This window comes from Urocitellus parryii, chromosome 9, assembly GCF_045843805.1.
Source record: "Urocitellus parryii isolate mUroPar1 chromosome 9, mUroPar1.hap1, whole genome shotgun sequence".
Classification (NCBI taxonomy): Eukaryota; Metazoa; Chordata; class Mammalia; order Rodentia; family Sciuridae; genus Urocitellus; species Urocitellus parryii.
The window spans coordinates 10,507,965-10,533,733 of record NC_135539.1 but is presented as its reverse complement, the minus strand read 5'-3'; the positions used below and the strand labels follow the sequence as shown (position 1 = coordinate 10,533,733).

Below are 25,769 nucleotides of genomic sequence, written 5' to 3'. Positions count from 1 at the left end.
AGGAGGCATGGGGACTCAGAGGACCATGTGTTTCCGGAGGATGTGGCATGAGTTTCTTAGTTAGTGAAGACAGGTGGGAAAAGTGGGAGTCTTTACAAGACTGTGAGTATTCATTTGGGCTTAGAGATCTTTGGGATTTAGGAGACTGACCATGTGCAAGAACTGAGAATTCTAAGGGCTCCTGCACCTGTACCACTCGATTCTGTGAACAGGTAATTTATCTTATGTCTTAAAAGTACTGGTTTCCGATAACCAAGTTATAGTAGGTGCTGCATGTATTTGGGTGGTTAGGAGACTTGTCAGCCAGTTTTAGAAGTGGCTCTCTTAAATTAGCAGTAGGAAGTCCCCAAGGAGTATGAAATTGAAGGAAATGTGGTGGAAAGAACTGGTGAGGAATGGCAGAGAGGCTCCTTCTCAGGGTTCCAGAGGGCCCTAGGTAGAGAGCGGGTAAGAACATGATGGTGTGTCTTATCAGTTTGTGCAGGAGACACAAATTCCTGCTGGCTTGGGAGCAGCCTTCTATGAACACTTGCAGAACCTCTGTCTGGTCCTGACACTCCTCATTTAGAGATGGAACAGACTAGGCCTGACCTGGACAGTGCCGCGGGGAGGGGAAGAGAGAGAGGCCAGGGACACTGAGAGAGACACCTAAGCCCAACGTGCACAGGAAGCTTGGCTTCTGGTCCGCCGACCTTGGAGACAGAACGCACAATCATTGAAAGCACTGGAAAGGAAGGGATCACTGAGCGGATGATTAACATGACCCCGTGCGTGCGGCTGGCAGAGAGGGCTGTGCCAGTCGGGGGGCGACAGGACTGCTCACTTTTTCACCTTCCCTTTAGACACGACTTCGGCGTAGGGGGTGTGCAGGAACTCGTACAGCTGCTTGGCGTTGGCAGCGTGCCCCAGGAGGCCCGTGAGCTTGTCCAGGGACAGGGTGGCCAACTCTGCGATGTTCTGCACGTGGTTCATCAAGGAGTGGCAGTTTTTGGCGTTCACTCCGGGCATTTTTAACAAGAAGTCTTGGGGGCCGGGGTTGTACTTCTCCGACTCGGGGAGGGTTTCGGAATCGGCCGTGACAGCCAGGGCCGTGGCCGCATCGGGCTGCGGCTTGTTTTGTTTCAGTTCCTCGAACAACTCGGCGGTGGCGTGGGGGGACGGGCACCAGAGAAGCCGCAGCCTGGGGAAGTGCAGCGTGAGAAGGGTGAGTTTGGAGCTGACGTCGCTGCTGGAGATCTCCTGGAACAAGGCACCGCGGGACGTGAGGGAGAAGGGCTTGCTCGGGTCGAACTCGATGAGCAGCACCGGGCGCTTGTAGTAGCGGGACATGGACACGCACTGGCTGTAGAGGCGGCCGTTGTTCAGGGAGCCGATCAGGTCGCTGATGCTCTTGCGCTCCACGCACATCTCCGGGGTCAGGATGTAGTCGCCCACCTCCAGAGTCACCGGCTCAATGTCGATGCCCCGGCGGTGGATCAGGGAGGGCAGCTCACTGCGAAACTCGCGCATGTCCACTACTATGCTCTGCTGCACGCCGTTCTGTTCTTGGCCACCTACCAAAAAAAAAAAAAAAAAAAAAAAAAAAGGAGCCTTTTCAGTAATGTCACTGGAGAGACACTCTTGGAGGAGCTCTGATAGAGTTTAATATCTGTGTTTCTGTTGTTATCCTCTGATGGATGGTTACATAATGCCACGTGGCATTATTCCACATTTCTCTCTCTTTTCTACAACGTTTATTTATAGAGAAAGCAGAGGTGAATTCCCTTAAAACTAAACAGAACCGAGAGGCCTCTATGGGTCGTTCCTAACTTGCAATGACTCACGGGTACAGACATGTCTGTTCTGGTTTGCGCTGGTTTGTTCCCTCCAAGGGCCCTCACCACATGGCACTGGGCGTGTACTCCCAAGTCCTAGGGCAGAGCCTGCCACACACTAGACACATGCTCACTGAGAATTGCCTTAGAGCTGCTGTCATGATTTCAGTGAGTCCAGAGAAAAGAGGGTCCAGAGAAAAGACAGTCCATGGGAAAAGAGGACACTGCAAGAAAAACAGGAACACAGCTTCTGATGTTCTCATGGACACACATATCACCAGGGATGGTGTAAAGAGTAGGGCTGGGACTTAAGGGTCCTAAGACTCTCCATTTCTAACAAAACTCTAGGAGATGCTAATGCTGCTGTTAAGGACTACACTTACAGCTATGGAGGGTATTGCAGAGCTATGGCCCCCCAAAGATGCCCACACCCCAATCTCTGCAACGTGTAAATAAGACACTTGACATGGTCAGAAGGACTTTGCACATGTGATTAAGTTAAGCATCTGGAGATTGGGAGATTATCCTGGACTATGTGGGTAGGCCCATGTGTCCTTAGAAGTGAAAGAGGGAAGGAGGAGGGTCAGAGAGGAGAGAAGACATTGCAGTACTGGCTTTGAAGGTGGACGAAGAGGCTATGAGCTAAGGAATGCAGATAGCTTCTAGGCACTGGAAAAAAAAAAAAAAAAAAAAAAAAAAAACAGGGAAAGGGATTCTCTCCTGGAGCCTCTGGCAGGGACAATTTGGAATTCTGACCTGCCTGCAGAACTGCAAGACCATAAACACATGGTATTTCAAGCCACCAAGTCTATGGGAATTTGTTACAGCAGCAATAGGAAACTCATACAGAGGCTTTAAGGATGGAACTCAAAAAGGGCAGACTTCCATTAAGAGACTTCTGTGTGGTACCTACATGCTCTTATATATCCTTCTCATAGTGTCTTCCACTCTGTAGTCCTTCATGAAATGTCACCAACCTTGATGAGTTGTTAAGAATCTTATCAAAAAAGACACAGATGTTCTGAGGCAGTGTTTCCCAAAGCGTGGTCCAAGGACCACTTCCATCAGATGCAGAGTCCATTCCACACCCACTGAATCAGAGTGTCTATGGATGGAGGCCAGTGCATCTACAGTTCTGGAAGCACTTGAGGTTACTCTGGAGTCTACTAAATTCTGAGACCCAGTGGTCTCAGAGGCCCTGACCTCACCAGTAGTTAAATCAACTCAATTTTATTGTTTTTCTCATGTTGCTTGGCCAACCCCAGCTGTTTTCATTTTTATTTTTATTTTTTATTTTTGTTGTGCTGGGGATGGAACCCAGGGCCTTGGTGCATGCTAGGCAATCACTACCACTGAGCTGGACTTTCAGACCCACCAGCTGCTGTCATGGGAAAATGGGGACTTGGGTGTGGGAAATGGTTACTTCTGGTTCATGGTGTACTTGGCCTTCGGCAGAACTTGTTAGCATGCCAGTGCAAACACTGCACAGAAACGAGATTGCCAGACACCTGGGATGTATGTGCCCAGAGTAACTCCCCTAGGTATACACCTGAAGGGAGAGGCAGAGGAAGGAGGGAGAAATCCCTTCAGCTGGGGGTCAAATTGGCTTTTTTGATTTAAGACCAAAACCTAATCAGCATCCACCAAAGTTTCTTTGGAAAAGAGCATTCTGAGTCTCAATCAACTGTTCTAGATCTAATACTGGATACAACCACTTCTAAGCTTAGGAGCACGGGACTCAACCTGATGTGTTTTACAGGTGACACAGTGGCTTTGTTCTGGGGAAGAGGTGTGGCTATTAAATGGCAGAACCGAGGCTGGAGTGTGGGGGCCCCATCTCTGTTTTTAGGAGTTTTTGGAGAAAAGCCAAGCTCCTTCAGGGCAACAGAGGTTCTTGGCAGAGGGCAGGACTCACCGGCTTTGCGGGTGTCGGTGGACGCATTTGTTGATGCTGTGCCTCTTGCAAGGTCCAGGTTGGTGTCGTCTCGGCCTTCTCTCTCTTCAGGGATGACCATGCTCGCCTTTTCCCTGGGGGAGGAGACATTGACACATTTTTTTGAATTGATTTCGAAATTCTAGATTTTAATCTTTTGAGAATTTTCATATCTGATGTGATCTACGTGACTGTCATTGTAAAAGAGAGTACAAGAAATACATCGGAAGGGAACACAGAGGTGCACGTGATGGGTGAAGGGAGCGGGAAGAATTTCTTGGTTGGGTGCTACTTCTTGATCCTCTAGAGTTAAAAAAAAAAAAAAAACCCCAGCTATTTATATATTTTTTCTATATTCAAGTATTTTGAGACAATAATCATGCATGTAAAAAATGTTAGACTTGATTTGAAGCTGTGTGCAAAGCTAACATGTTATTGGTACTTAAAATGAAATCATTTATATATATATATATTTTCAGGGTACTCATTAACTAGAGGTTAGAAAATCAATGATTAAGAAAATGAAAACACACATATGATAGCACTTTGATTTAAAAATCTCCAGGTGGGTGGCTCCCTTAAGCACCCTCAATTTTAAAGGGAAATGCAGGTTCATGCATGAACCAAATTTCTACCAGAGATGGAAACAGAAAATCAACATCTCAGTATGCTATACCTCAGCAGTAGTGTTCGACCATCACTCGGGTATCCACTGAAGGACACTGTGCAGTGCCCCTTGTGCTGGGCTAGGCCCTGGGATGCAGACACCACCGTACAGGGACCCCTAACTTCAAGGTAGCTCAGTCTTTGTCTGTGATTGCAGATCACAATTCTAACTAAGGCTTGCAATTCAAAGCTATGGCATGACACGTTCCTCAGCAGTCACCGCGAGAGTATCCTGGGTTTGCTGTACTCATTTTTCAAAACCAGTAAAGGATGCTATAATTAACTCATGAAACAGCGAGTACTGAGTGTCCCATCTGTGCCAGGTATGACAGAAGAGACAGAGTCGCTGGGCCTCTTCCCTCCAGGGGCTTGTAGCCGAGTTGAGGAAACAAACAAAGCCCTGGAAAAACCTCGCAGGACTGAGGAACTGCAGCAGAACAGGCCAGAGTAAGGCGAGGCAGAAGGGGCTCGGTCAGTACTAACCAACCTCAGCAAGGGTCGGAGCAACTGAGATTTTCTGATTAAAGGAAATGAAATCAAACGGACCAATTCTTCAGCCACTCTGGATAAATGATGTTTTAGAGCAGAATACCATTTAAAATACCACTAAAGAACAGAAATTGTAATTTTAAATTCTAGACTATTTGAAAGCATCTACAGATGCAAAGTTATTCTCAGTTCAGCATAAATAGATGGTGAGGGGGCAGACAAGGTTCTAGCTGTGCTTTCTTCCTCATTCTCCCCGCTGGACCGTCCTCACCTTGGCAATGGCTGGGGAGGCCATGCTTGCTGCTCCACCACAGCCACACGCTGGTTAGGACAAAAGGCTAATCAGGCAAGAAAATTTCTGCTCCTATAAATTTTTTTTTCCTTGAACATTTGGAATTACCAAATTCATTGTTTTTGTTCTTTCCCCCCCCCTCTTTATTTCTGCTTATTTTACTAGCTAAGCTACATATCACACGAGGGCCGGCATCCCCATTTCCTGATTGGTCTGTCACCTGTGGGGAGCAGATCCTGTTCCATGTCATGTGAATCTGAACCACTTGCTGGCTGTGTGACCTTAGGCAAGTCATTTAATGGCTTTGTGCCTCAATTTCTTCATCTGTAAAATGGGGCTAATAATAAAACTCACTTCAAAAGACTGCTCTGAGGACTGCATTAGACACGTAAGCTGCTCTGAACAGCGCTTGGCACAGAATAAGGCATCAGTGTGGCTGTTAGGACTGCTGTACTGTCCTTAGAATGTGGTAGCCGCATCCCCGAAACATCCAGGGTTACACTAAAATACCCAAAATGATTTCAAATGATTCCATGACTGTTTCCATTTGTGAGAAAAAAATATACCCCAGAAATGAAACCTGGACTCTGAGGAAGATAAGCCTTCCTAACCAGTCTCTCATCAGGAACTTGCTGTCATTGTAAACCTTTGATTCCTTGTCCTCCCTTTTAGCATAACTATCGGAGTTAATCTGCCAGATAGACACAAAATAACTTTGGAAATTCAGCGTCCTGCTTCTGCTTAATCTAAAGTACTGAGGGCTCCTGCTTTTGCTTTGATATTTTCAGTGACATATGAACAGCTTGCACAATATTTTCATATAGGAAGGAGGTGCTGTATTAGAAGTCTCTCTTCAAATGGGCACTTACTCAAGCCCTCCAGCTAACCTATCTTGTGACTGTATCTTCTAACAGTAAAATTTCCAATAGTCTCACTACTTCCTTTGAAAAGCAGTGACCTCCTCAAGACTTTGCATGCTGAGGATCTTACAGTTTTCTACCCTGGGAACATTTTATTATCAATACCTAGCAGCGTGGTCTCTTTTCTCTTATCAATCTGTAATCTACTCATCTTTAACTCAGCCAAACAATTCTTCCCCTGCCAGTTTGCCTGATTCATTCCCTTCTGGTTAAATAGGAGTGTTGCTTTTGTTCTTACACCACCCATGGAGGCCTTGGCAAAAGCACATTATCTTATTCTCATGTTCAATTTTCTTCTAAGTACAGAGCGGGGGTGGGGGTGGGGGGGAATGCTCTTTCAGCAGAGAGACACCTCAAATGCTGTTTTCTAAACAAACACCTCTCAAATTCCCCAAGTTTTCTGGGAAGGCAAATATCTTAGGATTCTAGATAGCAGAACCATCTGACTGTTGTGTAACATGGGAGATTTCATTTATAGCAAGTAGGCAATTGCCATAGAAAAAGTTATGGTGGATCTTAAATAAAATTAGAGTAAAACCTGATGTGGAAACATTGTCCCATTGAAGTGGGGGAGTCCATGTTCCAGGTTCTGCTGGGTGAGGTCTAGGTACGGGGGTTCACTTACATGTCACTGAGCATAAACCAGGAGTGACATGGGGTCCCCTGTACCTGACCACTACCTACTAAAAGTACCACTTGCTCAATCAGGTTCCTGATGTATCAGAGAAGAGGCAGCCACACAACTAAAGGCTGGTACAGAAAACCCACCCCCTCAGACGATACCTGCCTGGCGGTCTAAGCCCTGCAGGGAAAGGGTTAATTCACTTGACAGAAGCTGTTCAAACTGCCCACTTCCTAGACAGGCCTGTCTCCTTGGGAATGGCCTTTGGCTCATGAGTGATGACCCCTGGAATATTCTTCCTGGTAAGAGGGCTTTGAATGCCTGAGGCCTTGGGCCCATGTCCCCTTGTCCCCGTTTGATTAGACAGTTATGCTAAAAATGTGGCTCGTTGGGGCTGGGGATGTGGCTCAAGCGGTAGCGTGCTCGCCTGGCATGCGTGCGGCCCGGGTTCCATCCTCAGCACCACATACCAACAAAAATGTTGTGTCCGCCGAGAACTAAAAAATAAATATTAAAAATTCTCTCTCTCTCTCTCCTCTCTCACTCTCTCTTTAAAAAAAAAAAAAAAAAGAAAAGAAAAATGTGGCTCGTGGTGAATGCCTGGTTTTGCTCTGAGGTTTGGGGTCTGCGTGGCTGGGCCCCCCGTGAAAACCCTGGAGGCCAAAGCTCTATGAGTTTCTCTGCGGCCAATCCTGGCCCGTGCGTTCGCACGTGGCTGCTGGGAGAGTTAAGCACATCTCTGTGACTCTCGGGCAGGACACTTGGAAGCATAATCCTGGTTTCCCTGGATGTCACCTGTCTGTCTTTTCCCTTCTGATTTAATCTGTATCCTTTTGCTGTAATAAACCCAACTGTGAACATAACAGTCTTTCTGAGTCATGTGAATCCTTCTAGAGAACCAGTGAGTCTCAGAGTGGCTTTGGGGACCCTTGAGGGGAACACTAATACCCTAATCTGAATATTTTAGCTCTCAGTGTTCATTTGTGATTTGGTGACAATTACTTTAATTAGAGACAATATAGGGAGAGGATGTTTTTTAAGAAAGAGTGAAAAAATGGGTAGGAGGTACTGGCCCACATCACCAATTCTTTGATTCTAGCTCCTTAAATATCTCTTAAATCTGTCCCGTCCTCTCCATTAACCCAGTGACACAGGCCACCTTCTCTCACCCAACAATCACATCAGCCTTCTGACTAGTTTCCACGCTGATTCATTTCTCAGTTTCATGTCAGAGAAAACCTTTACAAGTTCACCTAAGTCACATTCCCACTCGGAGCGCTGCAGTGCTGTCCTGGGCCCTGAAGTCCCAAACCCTCAGCGGGCCTCTCGCACTCCCGAGCCCTTTGTTCAGCGTGACCGGCTTTCCACCCCATCTGTCTGGCAAATCCCACAGCTTTTTCCAGAACCAGCTTGAACACCCCTGCCTCCTGCAGCTGCTCCCGACCGGCTTCTGGCCTAGGTCGATCCCTCCATCCGCTCTCCTGCTAAATCTTTTCTTTTACCTTTGCTGTTGGCAGTGCTCTCAACCCTATTTATTATGCTCTTTATGGTCATTTAGAGTCTAGGTCTTTTGCACGGGAGGATAAACTCCAAGAAGGCATAGACTACTCCCACCCAGAACCTAGAGGCAGTGCGGCAGGATGGCTGTCCATTTTTGAAATCCTGTCTAGTGCCCTGGCAGGCTGACTGCCACTAAAAAATAATTTCTGCCCTCTTGTTGCCACTGGTACCTTGCCAGTGTCTGAGGGGTGGAAGCCTGGTGTGGACCTGCCACACTCATGCAGGCCGTGGTCTCTGAAGGTCTAACCTCTCTGTGGCTTGGCTCCATGATGCCTGATCCAGCCTTGGCCCTGGCTTCTGAGGCCCCTTAGAGATCATCTTCCCATACCTAACTGCAATTTCCAATGACAAGATACATTGACAAGATCCCTGTTAGAGGATCATCAGATTTCTAGAAAACTTTCAGGGGCAAGAGGTAGCCAACCAGTTTGTAAATATCTCATAAACATTTTCCTTATGTTAAGCTGAAAAACATTTTTACTGGGATTTGGAATGCTACAGATTTCCATTATTAAAAGCATACACATATGTTCAGATAAACAACATCTTAAATTTTTTTTCTCCCTGGAATGTTTCTACTGATGGGGATCAGAACTGGATGGGTCATAAAAGTATTTCCCAGTAAATGGTAAAGTAGCCACCCACCTACAGACAATGGAGATTTTACAAGGAGGGGAAAAAAAAATATCACAATTCAATGGAAAAGGAGGAATCTTGTGCATAAGGTGGGGAGGAGGGAGATTTAAGAAGACATTTCTTAAAGAAGCAATGTTTTAGTAAGATTTTGGATGTTTCCTATTATAGTTTTTTAGAAGCAGAAGTTTTCTTTAACATTTTCCCAATATAGGCCCAGCATCCCTAATCCGAAAATCTGAAATCCACAATGTTCCAAAACTGTCTAAGTGCTGACATGATAGTACAAATGAAACGTCCCCCAGCTGACTTCCATCCTGGGGTGCAGTCGAAAAGCAGGTGTGCTACAAAAGCTGTCTCAAATGACCTTCAGGCTATGTGTACAAGGTGCATTTGAAACATAAATGAACTTTGTATTTAGACTTGGATCCTATTTTAATGTATCTCATTATGTATGTGCCAATATTCCAAAATCTGGAAAAAAAAAAAAAAGAAAAAAAGAAACAAAACTTCTAATCTGAAGCATTCCACGTAGGGAACACAACTGGTGCTCTATTAACTAAACTGCTGAAAAGCAGTGGAGATGGTGGGAGAGAAAGGGAGGAAGAAAAGGCAAGTATGCAAGAGGCACAGTCTGGGGACACCCTGGCTGGACCCCACTCCCCATCCTCCCCCTCCCCTTTTGCCCAGGGCTGGTGCATCTTCCCCCACCCAAGAGGCCCCTGGCCTGTAAAAGGCTCTCGGTGTTCTCGAGACATCCATGCTGATCATTGAGGGAGTACCTTATGAGTTTTTCAAAAGCTTCCTTTTCTTTCCTCAGAGCGGTGAGATAGCGTTGCTCTTCTGTGGAACCTCCATATATGAGAAAGTAAACCCTGCAAGTCAAGACAGAACTCCTTTAGGCTGCAGGAACGCACTTTTTAATCCATGAAAGGAGCAGCAGAGCATCTGAAACCAGCAACCCAGACTGCTCAAATAATAAATGTTTGACTAAGAATCAAAGTTACCATTCATCCCGTACTTAGTCAAATTCAGCTGCCTAAAGCCCACCTGTCAAAGGTCTCATGAGCCAGACAGGTTTTTTTTTTTTTTTTTAATTCTTTCATCAAATGGGGGAACAGAGTGAAGGATAATACTGAAATCTATCTGGAGGGATAGAATAATTCTTTCCTCATAAACATAAAACAGAATTTTAGAGACTTCTCTTTTTTTAATTTTTTCTCTGCATCTCTGCCAAACTTAAGCTGGAGAAGAGTTATAAAAACCGGCTTATAAAAGGTCACGTTGATGAAAAATAAACAGATGAATCTATATGACCTTTACCTTCACAATACTTTCTTGGTTTTCTTTTATTCACATATTAACGGAACAGAGCCGTCACACATTTTATATAAGTACATGGATGGAAAGGACATATGGATTCTATTAGGCATCTCAAAAAATAATTTGATATATTTTCTCTTAAAAAGGCCTGCTTTTAATATATCTTGTTTGCAGCTAAAAGCTGAATTAAGCACCTCTGCTCCTCAGTGGTTTTCTTTATCAGAGGTACTCTCCCTTTTCAGTCTTGGTTTTTCTTTTAGCCTTCATCTTCCTGGATTATGTTTCTCTGACGAACAGACAGGGAAATCAGTGGGCAAAGAGCTAAGGGGCCTTGGCTCTCCTGTGGATGCATCCTGTGGCTGAGGCCAAGTCCCTCGCCACTTCTGGGCCTTAATTTCCCACTGACAGAGCTGGTAGCTGTACCCTGGGGTCTCTTCTGCTCCAAATAATATGCTATTCTGTGCTCAGACAAGAAAGAAACTTCTACACACACACTAGCTACAAAGTTGATCGATAGTAAAGTATGAAAAATTTACCAGCCTGTAGTGATTTTACCAGCTTCATCTAATCTCTTTATCTCTGCATTATTTCTGATCCAGCTCCTCCATTCATCTCCACTCTGAAAGGCTGCATTAGTTAGACTGCGAGAAAGGTTTCTTTTGGCTCTGCTTTTGGTTCAGGCTGAGTTCAGGATATTAATTTTGCTGTTTATTTCCCCTCAGATAAGTGGAGAGCTAGAACACTATATTCCTTGGGAGGCATCGTTTTCTCATGTGGTATTTCTGTAGATTTTTCATTTGATCCTTCTTGAAACTCAAGAAAACTGGGTATAGTAATCCCCCCTCCAAATGCTTTCATTTTATATGGATGTAATTTAGAGAGTCACTTATTAAAATTTATAAGAAAGACATTTTATAAGATTGAAATGATTCAGCCAAGTCATAGTTATAACTTCTGGTAGAACTTAGCATGCTAAAACATGATACTGCACCCCATAAGTTGGAAACTATCACAGAAAGAACACTGTGCAGTGCAACAAGAACAGGGGTCGTCCCTTAGGTCTGATGCTCAGCTACTGCATCTGACATTCGTCCCATGCTGCTCAGATTCATCAAAAAGCAAAATAAGGTTCCATAAGCCCAACCTGCGTGGTCACAGTGGAATGTGGGAGGTAAGCAAACTGCCAATGTTCTCTGTGACTTGCCTCAGAGGTTTCCCGGGCCTGCTGGCCCTGTAGATTTCCAGCTGCCGGACAAAGGTGAGCTCTGCGTCGTAGAGCACCACGTACCGCGGCTCCACTTCGTGCAGCACCCTGGTCAGCGCGTACGGGTCACTGCAGCCCAGCAGTGGGTGGATGATGGTGAGCGGCTCCTTGAGGATCCCGTAGGCGGCATCCGAGGACAGATGGACATCGAAGGCTTCGTGCTTCACCTCCTCCTCGCCACTCTCCGGGCTGCGGCCCGCTTCTCTGCGGTAACCTTCCTCCACGTCCGCGGCCTCTTCCAGTTCCTCCGACTTTCCGATCATCTGCGTCAGCGTCAGCTTTCGCTTCTTCTTCTTGAGACCCCTGTCTTTGGCAGAGGCCCGGTCTTTGTTCTGGGGCTCTTTGGGTCTTTTGTGGGCTTTCACGGCTCTCTTGGAGCCGTCCTCCTTTCTGAATCTCATCCACACCTCTTCAGCCTTGCTGTCCTTCTCGAAGGTCTTCCTGTAGAGCCTCAGCAAGAAGGCCTCGGCGCCCGCAGTCAGGTAGTCCCGCAGCTGGGCGCACGTGCGCTCGTCGCTGGCGCAGATGAGCACCTGGCCTAGGAGCAGGCAAGAGCGTTACCTGGTGACGGCGCCGGTCCCTTCCCACGTCCCCCACTGCTCCCTCCAACGCAGAGGCACCCCAGCCTCCTCTAATGGAGCCACAAGTTACAAATCGTCCAAGAGGGGTCTTGGGTGCTCACTGCGTGCCTTCCCTTCCCTCTTTGGCAGGGTTTCTTAAATCTTTTGTGTCAAGTTGAAGCCAGAGCTATTTAGAGTCTCATGGAAAGTACAGCCGCCGCCGAACAGTGGCTTTAAGGAAGCTCTTTTTAATTAATAACTTTGCAGAGGATCTTTTATGCCCGAATAAATTCCAAGTGGATTATAAAGTCAAATGTTAAAAATCAACTCAAGAAGAAAAAGAAGTGGGCTGGGATTGTGGCTTAGCAGTAGAGCTCTGGCCTAGCACGTGGGAGGTGATGGGTTCAATCCTCAGCCCCACATAAAAGTAAATAAATAAAATAAAGATATTGGGTCTAACTATGACTAAAAAAATAAAAAAATGAAATAAATTAAAAAAAAAAGTGACTATCCATCTCTTGATGGAGATGATGATCTAGACTTAAAAGCAGTGGAAGAGGTTGGGTGTAGCTCAGTGGTAAAGGAGTGGCAGAGGAGTTGCCTAGCCTGGCAGGCCCTGGGTTTGATCCTCAGCACCGCAAAACAACAACCTTCCCCTAGAGACCATTGTCTTTACTTTATAAGAATAATAGAGAAAGCTGTATTTAAGAAAGGTGAAGTCACAGAACTTTTAATAACTATGACAAACGTTAGTGATCTTTACTGTATAAAGAGCTAATACAAACTGTGGACATGGTCTAAATTGGGCAAGGAAATGAATACGATTCACAGAAGAAAAAAATGCATTTCAGAAACTATGGAGCTTATCAGATATCAAAATTTATCAAATATCAAATATATCAGATATCAAAACATCTTCTTCAATCAAATTAATAAAACTGTTAGATGTATATAAACTATATGTACAGATACGTGAGTACTCATAACAAACAGCTAGGTTAAAAAGAGATAAGCTCTTAGGTTGCTAAAAGAAATGAGAACTTGATAGAAATTGGTGCGATAATATGTCTAAAGAACTTTAAAAATGTTAATTCCATTTGACCCATTAATTCTATATCCAAAAATTATTAACTATGCTAATGACTTTAATAGTGTGAAATAAAAAACTCTTGAAAGGAAACCTGGAAAGAAACACACCAATGTTAACATCAGCTGCTAGAGGCAATTTCTCCTTCTCCCTTTCTTTATCTTTTTCATTTTTCTGCAGTGAGCACCTATGACCCTGGGTCATAAATCATAGCATGTAAGTTCTGGGATATTATTATCAGTGTATTTACTAACACAAGGATTGGGTGCTCCTTGGTTGCTTTGTAGGAGTTCAGAGACTCAATAGATACTTTTCTTTTTGATCTGGTCTTATTTTTAAATTTATAGTTCATGTTTGGTCTATTGTGCCAATCTACTAGAATACCCATGTTTGAAGACAGCAGGCCTAAAATTTGTATTTTTTTCTAGGGTTAGCCCAATGTCACCCCACAGGAGTTAAGCCTCTTTTGCTGAGATATAACACAAACCCATTGGCTTATTCCTTAGGGATTCCAGATTGAAGGCCTGGTGAATACATATGCAGAGATTAACTGAATCTTTAAGTAGAAGTCCTGATAACCCAATCAGTGAAAAACCTGCTTCATGAATGCACAATGATTTAACCTGGAGAAAAATCACATCAAAGGAATAGAATGGAGACTGCTGTAGGATCTGCATTCTACTGGCATTTATTCAACTACAGTTTATAAACAAAATAGTTAAAGAGCTTGTCAAATTAAGGCTCATTTGAAAGCCTCTGAAAGCAAATGTCATCATGTCCTTTATTCCTACCTGGGCCACCAAGGGCTTCGCTCTCCTTATTTTCGGCCTCAATTTCTTTCAGTACTTCAGTCAGTGCCTCCCACTTGGGGTTCTTTTCTAGGACCAGTTCCTTTTTTGATTCTGCATAGACATAAAAGATAACCTCATTCTATGTGATATTATCTACTCCTCAGGTATTCCGAAGGCTTTTAGTTCACCAGCACCATCTCATAAGCTTACACCAGCACCCTTCCAGTTATCAATTGATGGAATGATGCTAGATAGAACCTGCTTTCCTAAAAAAGGCCTACGTAAGGTCTAAATGACAGATACTTCAAACCGGCACTAACACAGGTGGTATGAAGCCTTAACAGAAAGTTACATGCATGGTGCTAAAAGGAGATGGTTCTATGTTAGCTGACTACTGTGATGCTTTGTACGGGGAACTGGTATAGAGTGATAGTATTATTTCCAAAATCCCCCCAATTTTTATAATCCTGAACATGGAGAAAAGAAGACAACAATCAAACGTTTATTTCTACAATACTCAAACACAGCATTAATATGTATTAATTAAATCTTGAGTCAGACCTTTAAACTAGACAGAAAGTAAGTATTAATTCTATCCATCCCTTTAAGAAAACTAGTGATATTTGATACTATATTTAGATGTTAGAATCAAATCCGCAGGTTCCTCCTTCTAGTCTATTTACATCCTTTAAAAGTTAAAAGGGGCAGGCATGGTGGGGCACATCTGTAATCCCAGTAACTGGGGAGGCTGAGGCAAGAGGATTGAAAGTTTCAGGGCAGCCTCAGCAATTCAGCAAGACCCTGTCTCAAAATAAAAAGTAAAAAGGGATGGGATGTAGTTCAGAGGTAAGGCACCCCTGGGTTCAATCCCCACTACCAAAAAGAAAAAAAAAGTTACACAAGACTTTAAGTGCCAAGATAGTAGTTACTTTGGAGTTTTATTAAAAAAATCAATTTATAGTTTTTACATAGCAGTAAGAATACTCTTGATTGGTATTGGATCATTGTTATTTGGAATCCTGTGGCAATCTGAGATTTGTCATGCTCAATACCTTTAATTTATGAACAAATAACATGCACATATGTATTTAACATGTTGCTGAAGAATGTAATTTACATTTTTAACTTGGTGTTTCCACGCCAAACACTTAAATAAAAGAAACACTTAATGACTTAAGTACCTTGCCCTTCTTTCATCTCTGTTTTTTCAGGCATTTTGCCTTTTTTACTCATTTTGGCATCTGGAACATGATAAACCCTTGCTCGAGCATTTACGAACATTGAGGTGCTGGAGTCAAGAAACAGCCAACCTAGTGCAAAAAGTTAAAAAAAAAAAAAAGGCTTCAATTCATGGTTAATTTAAAATAGTCTCTTGACGGTCACATGACCATACCCAGTTGGCCGCCATCTTCTTTTCCTACCTACCAGGACTTTCCTCATAGTTATGGCCTCTACCACTGTTTGGCTAGACTAGTGCTTTTTGAAGTATGGTCCATGGACTCCTGGGTGTTCCCAAGATGTTTTTAGGCAGTCTGTAATGCCCAAACTCTTCTCAAAATAATACAAAGACATTATTTGGCTTTTTTTTTTTTTATCACTGTGTTGATATTTCCAATAAAGGTATAAAAGTCCTGTGGTGGATCACATTATTGATGCATTTGTGTAAACCAAGGCAGCGGAAGGAAAGTGTACTAGCAGTAAATGCATTCTTTACTGACTTAACGTTTAAAGGTTATGACTTAAGGATGATTCTGAAGGAGTACAAATTATTAATTGTATTAAATCTTGACCCTTTGTGCCGAGGGTCCTGGTAATGGGGGAAGGGTGTAGCTGGCAGGAAAATAAGATGGCAGCCAGTTGTGTATATGTGTTATTTCCTGCACATCTCTTCTTTTCAGTCCTCAATACTAGCTGACGAAATCCACCCCTTGCTGTCTCTTTGGGGAAAATGAATTTTAAATGCCTAACAACTAAACTTCCAGAACACAACCTATTTCTAAGTTGGAGACTGCCTGTACTATACGCGGTCTTTTCTAGAAATAAAATTGCCTGGAATGGATATGAATATTTATTATTACACAGAACAGAAGTTATGTAGGCGGAAACATTAGCTATCAATAAAACCTACATCCTTGTGCAGTGAACATAAAATGTAATTTGAGATCTTAGTATATAACATGTAGTTGAATATAGCACGTCCCATATCTGGCCCCCCCCAAATCTAACACTTCCTTCAAATCAACTCCTAGAATAATATTAATAGTGTTATGTCACACCTGAATTCTGACCAAAAGCCTTCTCCGTTGCTCTCAGAGATTCCAGGAGGTTAAGAAATGTGACACAGTCGTACTGAGAGAGATACTGTAGCAAAGTTCTCAGTATCTTCAAATCCTGAACCAAGGATTTGGTCTTGGCTCCAAGCTGGTGCCACAAGGGGTCCAGATAATGGCGGATTGTCTAAAACAAGAATGAAACTGAGTATTGCTAAATATATTCAATACAGCTTTCTAACACAAACTGTACCTTCAATGAGGATTGCTCCTTGTTCCCTAAAAATGGTTAAAACAGTACATTTTCACGTGATATATACTTTACTACAATTAGGAACCCAAAACATTATTCCCCAAGGAAGTGACTAGAAAATTTCAGTTCATAAAATTCTAATAATAAATCTAATTTTTCAAATACAAAGCCAAGTATCTTTTGCTATAATCTTTATGATCAGATAGAAGTCAACCCATTATTATGTTTATCTATATTATTGTCAAGGAGGGAAAAAGCCTGATAAACATCAGAAAATCAGTATCTGTTTTAATGAACAGAAGCAGTGTCATTGCACAGCATCTCATCTAACAAATTGAATACTGAGCAGATAGTTATTTGGAAGACCATGTAATCTACTGGCCGAACCAGGACTCTGATAAAAATGAAATGAGTTACTATTAATAATTACTCCAGGACCACAGGAAGATGCCAAGACTGTCCTAGACAAGTTGGGACATTAAACTAACGACATGCCTCTTTTGTAAAAAGATCTACAAAAGGTTATTTTTTTTTTTAAACAAGATACAAGCTATGTCTATGTTTAAATGTGACTACTAAAAGAACATCTAAAAAAATGCTTTGGCTTTTATTAGCCAGTGGATGATAAACAGATATCCAGTGTAAAATATATAGGCTATTTTTATTTTTCTAGTGTTTAGTGTCATATATAGTCTATATGTGTATAAATAATATATATGATATATGCCATTTATATCATATATACAAATTATCAGCACTCATTAAATTATAACACACTTTAGGATGGAGAAACAGAATACATGAAATTAGTTTTATGTGTTAATATTTCACAATAAAAGTGATTCTCTGAAAGAATCAGAGAAATGAGAAGTTAAACTTGTTCTTTTTGATAATCATCAGTAACACAGAAATTGATTCAGAGCTTAAAAAAGACATTAACATCTTCTACCAAAGTATAATAACAAAAAGTTGCTTGGAAATTTTAAAAGCCAGCATTTTCTGGATCTATAATTCATTATAGTATTAGACATTTATATACCAGTATTAAAATTAACATATGGTGAAAAAAAACTCCCCGAACTAATGTCATACCATTTTCTCAATTTGGAATGTAATTTTAAGACACAGGGGGTTTCACATTTATCATCCAAGTTATTTTTTTTTATTCCAAAAAAGAGACGATAAATTCATGCATAATTACGAAGCATTCTTATGTAAAACTCTTCTACCTGTAGATATCCAAATGTTGCCATTTCAGAGCAAAGTTATTTATACTCCTCTTGACTATAGTTAAAATAAGAGATGACTACTTACAAAAGAGCTGCAAAATTGAGTTATGCTCACATGCTGAGCCGCCCTATTTTACTACAAAGACTTTGCGATAAACCAAAGCAGGTGTACCTTAAATCATTTCCAGTTGAATTGTAAGATAACAGCAAATTTCTATTAAGAACACTGCAAATATTAAAAGAACTTGCATTCTTTAAAATGACAACAAATCATACTTAAAGTAGAAAAGAAAAAAAGAGCACCTTGTCGAAAGGTTTCCCAATAGCGTTTTCTAAAGATAAATCTTCCACTTCAAGAGTTGGGTTGTGGCTCTTCAGCTCCTTGAGACATGCATTTAGGATGTCCAGGATGGCCGTCTGGATGGCGAGCATGGCAGGTGTCATGGAAACATGGATCTCCACCACCTCAGGCTTGTGCTGCTCTAAGAATGAGTGGACGGACACATGGAACCTGAAGAGACAAATAGTTTCTGGAGTTTCAACAGAGCTGTTTTCCTGGTTCCAGTTTTTAATACTGTAATAGTTTTTGCGAGTGAAATTATGGAATGAACAAAATGGAAAGCAAAATGGTAATGTTTTTAAGACGACTCTGGACCTCCATCAATAGAAGTAAATCAAATAAGGCAGGGTCAGCAGACTCCGGTCTGGGCCAAGTTCAAGGCCTGTTTTCATTAGGCTTATGAAACACAGTCCACCCACTGTTTCCCATTGTCTTCGGTTACTTTTGATTTTTCAACAACAGAGCTGAGTTATTGTGACAGGCCATATAGCCTGAAAAACCCAAAATATCTACTTTCTGGTCGTTTATAGGAAAAGTTTGCTGACTTCTGAAATAAGGTACAATCAAAAAAGGAAAAGTATTACAACTACTACTCTTTGTGTGTGTGTGTGTGTGTGTGTGTGTGTGTGTGTGTGTGTGTGTGTGGTGCTGGGGATCTTAGTGCATGCAAAGCAAGCACTCAACCAACTGAGCTTTGTCCCCAGCCCCAACTACTACTCTTAACATACTGTATAAACAAAATACTTGCTAGCAAAGGTTGCGAAACTGTTTGAAAATTGAAGCTTTGTTTTCCCTGGAAATTTACATAAATTCTTCAAAATCTTTCTGCATCAGTTCCCCAGTGAGTAATCCTCAAACCCGAAGTGGCAGAACTGGCCAATAAAATCTGCAGTTCAGTAAAAGGTGTTGTGTCTGTGGGCCTCTAACTGCTGGGGGCTTCACTAAATGTTTGAGAAGGAGTAAAGTAGCTGTCCTTGAGTGGATCTGAGTAACTACCAGAAAAAGAACTCTCAAATCTCTTTCTGCTTTCCAAAGATTCACAAATGGGGTGACCACATATACTTATATCTGGATGCATTTGTTAGGAACATGATAGGGCATCTATCTACCTAGTACAACTCGTCACTCTGACATCGTATTATATTTGTGTTCTCTTTTTAAGGTGCAATTAAATTACAGCAGACCCTGTTACAAAAATGTATTACACATGATTTACCTTGGCCATAGGTGGAGCTTCTTCACAAAAAGATTTCTCATCACTCTTTCTACGTGACAGAAACCAGTATCAAAGGCCACGGCGTTGTCTGTGAAAGCTTTGATGAAACCACGTTTGTTTTTTTGGCGAAAGAGGCGCAGGATGAATGCTTCCTGGCAAGACTCGATTATCCTGTGGGCTCTGTACACCAAGATGCCTGAGGGGGGAGGGACAGTTTAAGCTACAGAAGAGACGTGCAGTTTTCACACACACACTGCTGCTCATCCACACATTCCTTCTACCTTCTCTGGAATGCCTACTTGATTAAGGGGCAGGCCCTGTTCTGGGCTGGGGATAGAGCCATGAGCAAAAGGGATGTGAGCCCCCACCCCTGTGGAACGTGGGGTACACAATATAAGTAAATAAAAATAGTTAGCACGTTTCAAGTGGTAAGGAGAAAGAATGAATGAGAAGAGAGGGAGAATGAGGCCTGGCGGTGGTGGTTTGGGATTTTTAGACAGGGTGGCTTCACCAAAGTGATGCTTTAATAGATGTGGGATGGAGACAGGGAAGAGTACCTCCAGAGTCATCTGGGCCAAGAATGGTCCCAGCTAAGGGAACAATAAGCCTCGAGGCCCTGGAATCGGGTTGCTGGCCTGCTGAAGGAAGCAGGTGGGCAGTGAATTCTTTTTGTATATGAATCCAATGGGGACAAAATAGTTTAAGTTTGGAAGTTCGCCTATGAGACTGAATCAATTTTCAGAATCAGAGTGTCTTCAGTTTGAGTCTATTTAAACTAGTCTATTTAGAATAAGAACCTTGGGCTGGGGATGTGGCTCAAGCGGTAGCACGCTCGCCTGGCATGCGTGTGGCCCGGGTTCGATCCTCGGCACCACATACAAACAAAGATGTTGTGTCTGCTGAGAACTAAAAAATAATAAATATTAAAAAAAATTCTCTCTCTCTCTATCTCTCTCTCTCCTCTCTCACTCTCTCTTTAAAAAAAAAATAAAAACTTTATAAAAAAAAATAGAATAAGAACCTTTAATGAATACACTTAATACACGTTTTCTCATTTATAAAATGAGACTGTTGGGCCAGAAGTTCTTTCTTAGACACATGCCATTTTTCATGCAATGTGATTAGTGATGACAGGGAGAGACACAAGATGATATGAGGGTAAACAGATGCCATTTTCTGGATCAAAAACTCAGTTACTCTACGATGATTCTCAGAATATCAGGCCTAAATCAAGCTGGTAACCACAAAATACACAGACAGCTGGAGAGATTAAATAAAGTCCTATGTAAGCGCATTTGTGTCTATATACACGTGCTACACACGCACACACATGTACATACATTTGCCATGCATGTACGTGTGTATTTTCAGTACCAGTTTTATCACTCACAGGGTTTGAAAAATGATACTAATGATGAGTTAGGAGCCCTTGTCATAGTTCAAGAAACTCAAATCTGAGTCTGCTATTTTGTCATTTAAATATTGGATCTAGCAGGGTGCAGTGGTGCACAGCTGTAATCTCAGTGGCTCGGGAGGCTAAGGCAGGAGGATTGCAAATTCAAAGTCAGCCTCAGCAATTTAGCAAGACCCTGTCTCAAAGCAAAAAAATTAAAAGGGCTGGGGATGTCATTCAGTGGTTAAGTGCCCCTGGATTCAACCCCTATTAGATCTATGTGGATGGAACTAAAATTTACTCTAATCAAATTATGTTTCCAATGTGATAAAAATTAACTTATAAATCTATAGATAAAATATTTTCTAATAACCTCCAATACATATTCATGCTACTTTACTACCCAGAAAATATTCTGTACTGAGTAGGCTGGTTTTAACAAGAACTCTCTCTATGTATAAGCAACTTTTTATAAGCCTGGTTAAAATATTACATAAAGTTAATAATAATAAAAATGGACTTCTAAAGGAAAGGTAAACCTCAGTTTTAGAATATGTATTAGATGGGTTTTTCCCAAGGACTCTATGAATGGGTCACAGTCTAGTTAGCTTGGGTTGAAATATTATATAAAGTTAAAGATAACAAAAATGTTCTACTGAAGAAAAAGTGAACCTCAATTTTAGAAAATATGGTGTGCAGAAGGGTTGTCATTCTTCCAGAACCCAGAAGGAAGGAGAACCCATTTTGCATCTCAGGCACTCTATGCCTCAATGGGAGGCCCTACTGCATTCCTGATTTACAGGTAAAAAAGACCAAGGCACAGAGAAGTTAAGGAACCTGCATAGGGACACAGAGCTGGTGCACAGTGAAGGTGAGCTCACGGACCGCCATATCTGAACTTAAGTTCACCATACTGCTTGCTCACCTTCATAGCTTCAGCACCTTTCTGCAAAACCCAGGAATCCTTAATAAGTGAAATGTTTGTTGAATGAATATAAAACTGAATTCCAGCACTGGGTTTACAAAAAAACTCTAACATGGAACTTTCTTAAAAAAAAAAAAAAATTCTGGGAAGGATGTTCTGAATTCTCTCTGGAGATAGCAGGATCAGTTTTAGCAATAAACGATGCATTGTCCTGTCTTACATTCTTTGGAAAGTACAATCTGGGTAGATAATTGTAAAGTTCTCTCTCTATTTAGGAGTTCTAGTTGTCAGGGAGACCTGGGAAAGAATGGCTGTGATAATAGGTGGGAGCAGAGAAAAGGGTTGGAGCTGTGTGTGGGGGGGTCAGTACTTTTCAGGGGGTCACACGCTCCAGGGAATGCCCTTGAGTCTGTAGAAGTTTTGATGAGATTCTTACAGGGATCCTGGGGGAGAATCCCAAGGGAAGAGGAACTGGAAAGAATTCATTTCTGGCATTAATTTGCATTCCACTCAGCCAAGCAAGCGCAGTCCCACCTTCATTACTGGTTGAGACTTGATGAGAAAGGGGAGGGAATCTGGCACTTTTAATTAGGAACCACCTACAAGCTGGACCTGAGGGTGGCCTGGATTCCAACAGCTTTCTGCCTAACTAGCTGAGGCGGAACAGAGTAATACTGACATCTAGTGGCAGTTTCTATGTGTTTTTCATTCTGTCAATTAAAAAATAAATAAATAAATAAATAAAACCAAGCTTAGGATAAAGTAGCCAACAGCAAGAAACTTCATGACACAGAAAGATTTCTGGTTCAAAAAAGCCATTTTTAGGCTATCATTTATTAAGAGTTTACTATGTACCGGGCACTATGCTGAGCATTTTATTTTATCTCATTTGATCCTTATAATTCTAAGAGGCACTATTTTCTTGATTTAGGCAGGAGGATTGAAAGTTCAAAAGTCAGCCTCAGCGACTTAGCAAGGCCCTTAGCACCTTAGCAAGATCCTGTCTCAAAATAAGACATAAAAGGGGCTGGGGTTGTGTGGCTCAGTGATTAAGTGACCCTGGGTTCATCTCTGGTACAAATAAATAAATAAATAAAACCAAACAAACAAGGAAAAAAAAAAAGAAATGAGAAAACTAAGGTTCTAACAATTAAAGAACTTGTTTGTAAGCAACATATTAGCATTCAAAGTCAGGTGAGTCTGGCTGCAAGGCCCATGCCACTGTTTATAACAACTGTAAATGTTATAAAAATGAGTACAAAACTTTTCCTTAACCAGTTCACTCTGAACCATATAAACCATACAGTTAATTCATTACACATTTCTTGATGCTCTTCTAGGTTCAGGGAAGTATGATAGACACAGCAGGGAGAATGCTTATGAATGTCCAAGTTCTCTGCCTTCCTGAAGTTTATTAGATATCACTGCCTTCTGACCATCATGCATCCAACAACTGTGTTTAGTATCTGCCATGCACCAGTCACATGCCTGGGATGAACAACGTCTTCCTGGTGCTTAAAAAGCTTATCTCCCAAGCATGGCACACTAATAAACAGGAAGATGTAAAGTAGTGTTCTGGTGCTATGATGGGAGAGAAGCACAGGGTAAACTGAGAAGCAAAGTCCCTAAATTAGCTATATGATATGAATTCCTACATGTATAAATTCTTTTCTATACATTCTGGTCAAAATAAAAACATTGTTCTAAAATTAATTAAGCAAATAATTGGCCTAATTTAATATCATAGAAATAATTACTCTTATGAAAAAACAGCATTAATGGAACTATTCAAAGATTATTTACAAGCTCGGGGTGGTGGCACATGCCTGTAATCCCAGAGGCTTGGGAGGCTGAGGCAGGAGGATCTCGAGTTCAAAGCCAACCTCAGCAAAAGCAGGGTGCTAAGCAACTCAGTGAGACCCTGTCTCTAAATAAAATACAAAATAGGGCTGGGGATGTGGCTCAGTGGTTGAGGCCCCTGGGTTCAATCCTTGGTACCAAAAAAAAAAAAAATTACAAACATTTCAAAATCTGGTTAAGTTGTAAAAGCAAAAGCCAGTTGACTACAAGTATTTATTGAACATAAAAGGCAAAGTCAAGCTTTATACATATAGTCATGCACCACTTAATAATGTTTCCATCAATGATGGACCATGTATACAATGTTAGTTCCATAAAATTGTGATGGAGCTGAAAAAGTCCTATGCCCCCCATGAGCTGCTGTCAGGTCATAACACAACCATTGCTCATTTGTCTGTGGTGAGGTTAGTTAAGAAGGACCTAGAGCTACTATGCTGCTCACAAGAAGGATCTAGTGTACAGTTGGGCAGAGCAGACAGACAAAGATAAAAAAGTACACATGGATGCAGACATAAAGAGATTTCAAATTCTTACCAGTTATTAAATCTGAAGGTATTCTGTCAGTTAAGAAATCAACCACCAGTATTCGACTTGTTGCAAATATGACACCGCCTCTTGTGTAAACCTCATAGCGATTGTTACTTGCGATTTCATTTGTCACTCGGCAAGGGAGATGTTCAACTCCTTCTATCTTCAGCTGACTGATAAAATACTCCTAAATCAAATCAAACTCATTAGTAGGCTATTTAACAAAGGTTTTTTTTTTTTTTTTTGTAATGGGGACTGAACCCTTGGGTGCTTTACCACTGAATTACATCCCCAGTTTTTTTAACTGTTTGAAACAGGATCCTGCTAAATTGCTTAGGGCCTTCCTAAATTGCTGAGGCTGGTCTCCAATTTGCTATCCTCCTGCACTGACCTCCCAAGTCCTTCGGATTACAGGAATGCACCACCACATCCTAAAGTATGTGCACCACAGCTATTGGGCAGTTTTTAATAGACTGCAGGTATTTAAAATGAATTTCTGCCTTTTTCAGAGATAATAAACTTAACAGTGAATACACAAGCTAGGCTATTACTTTATGCTGACCAATCAACCCATCTACACTTAACCAGGTTATTTTTTTTTGTTTGTTTGTTTGTTTTTTTTTGGGGGGGGTCACACTATGGAATAAATGTACTTCAGTCATTATTAGCACTTTAACAGTCACAACAAAATAACTTTTAAACTCTGGATTCAAAAAGATTTCTGCTACCTAGAAATGCTTTCCACTCAAGCCACAAGATAACAAGGGAATCCTTTCTCCATAGAGTGTTTTAGGATATTGGTTCTATCACGAACCATCCTAGAGGGACTTTAGAATGTCAACAGGTCCCTTGGCTCATTACCCCTCCAGTTTACTCTACAAGCACTGGGGATACGTAGACGAAGTAAATGGGGTCCCTTGCCCAGAAGGAGTTTGTGGTTACTTATATCTGCTGACATTTCTCCCCTGGCCACCTGCTCTATCTAGGGGGTGATCAGACTTGTCTCTCCAGGCTGGGTTCAGGATCAACAGTCCCCAGCCCAGTGGTGTCCCCCTTCCATCTTCCTCAGTGTCAGCCCTTCTAACCTCAGTTAACCTTCCCAGGATCCTCAGCTTCCAGCTCCCTCCCCTCTGACATCATGGCCCTCTTCCCCCAGCCCTCCTGGGGACTGTGCTATTTCTCCAGGCCTTCCTCTTCCCTGCAGGGGTTTCCAGCCTCAGCATCTTCTCCATCACCCTCTGACACCCCCAGAAACACCCTTAATATCCAGCTTTGGGACACCCCCCTTATCAGGTCTAGATTCCGCTGCAGACTTCGGCGCCTCCTGGGCAGGGTCCTCCATCCCACCCCCACCCCATCCTCCTCCTGTCATTTCCCGGCTCCGCTCAGAGCACCTCCTCTTGCAGGGTCCTCGCGCAGTGACAAGGATCCCACTCAACGCCCTCCCTCGGTGCTCGGACCTGCCTCTGCTCCGAGCCCCGCCATCCCTGTCGCAAGCCTACATCCGCGCCAGGGCCTGCCAGCGCTCAGGGGCCCTCGGCGCCCCGGGGTCCCCTCACTGGCCGCCGCACCTCCTCGGCCGGCTGCGTGTTGAGCACCAGCACCAAGCAGGCCGGGTGGCAGTGCAGCCGGAGGAAATGGTAGAGGAGCCGATCTGCGCCGAGCCCGCGGGCGCACACGACCAGCCCGTCCGTGTCGAGCAGTTCCAATACCAGCTGCCTCTCATACTCCAACAGCGGCGCCATGGCTATCCGTCGAGCCGGCAATCCCGGCTCCATGGGCGCCCTTCCCGGGCCGCGGC

The 25,769-nt window shown here is 42.6% G+C and overlaps 1 protein-coding gene and 1 long non-coding RNA gene across 2 annotated transcripts in view; one reads left to right on the top strand and one right to left on the bottom strand.

Moving 5' to 3' along the window:
• The window catches only part of LOC144257051 (uncharacterized), a 64,495-nt gene that overhangs the window by 25,640 nt on the left and 13,086 nt on the right, over positions 1–25,769 (top strand). The gene's annotated exons all lie outside the window — the stretch shown is intronic.
• Positions 808–25,769, bottom strand: Ercc4 (ERCC excision repair 4, endonuclease catalytic subunit). The gene is made up of 11 exons (XM_026409240.2): positions 25,540–25,769; positions 23,975–24,155; positions 19,263–19,458; positions 18,010–18,217; positions 16,231–16,411; positions 15,136–15,264; positions 13,955–14,065; positions 11,457–12,054; positions 9,712–9,804; positions 3,730–3,842; positions 808–1,553 (listed from the first exon to the last, which is right to left on the bottom strand). Exons 1-11 carry the CDS (start codon positions 25,744–25,746, stop codon positions 820–822), a joined length of 2,751 nt encoding a protein of 916 aa, XP_026265025.2. The 5' UTR covers positions 25,747–25,769; the 3' UTR covers positions 808–819.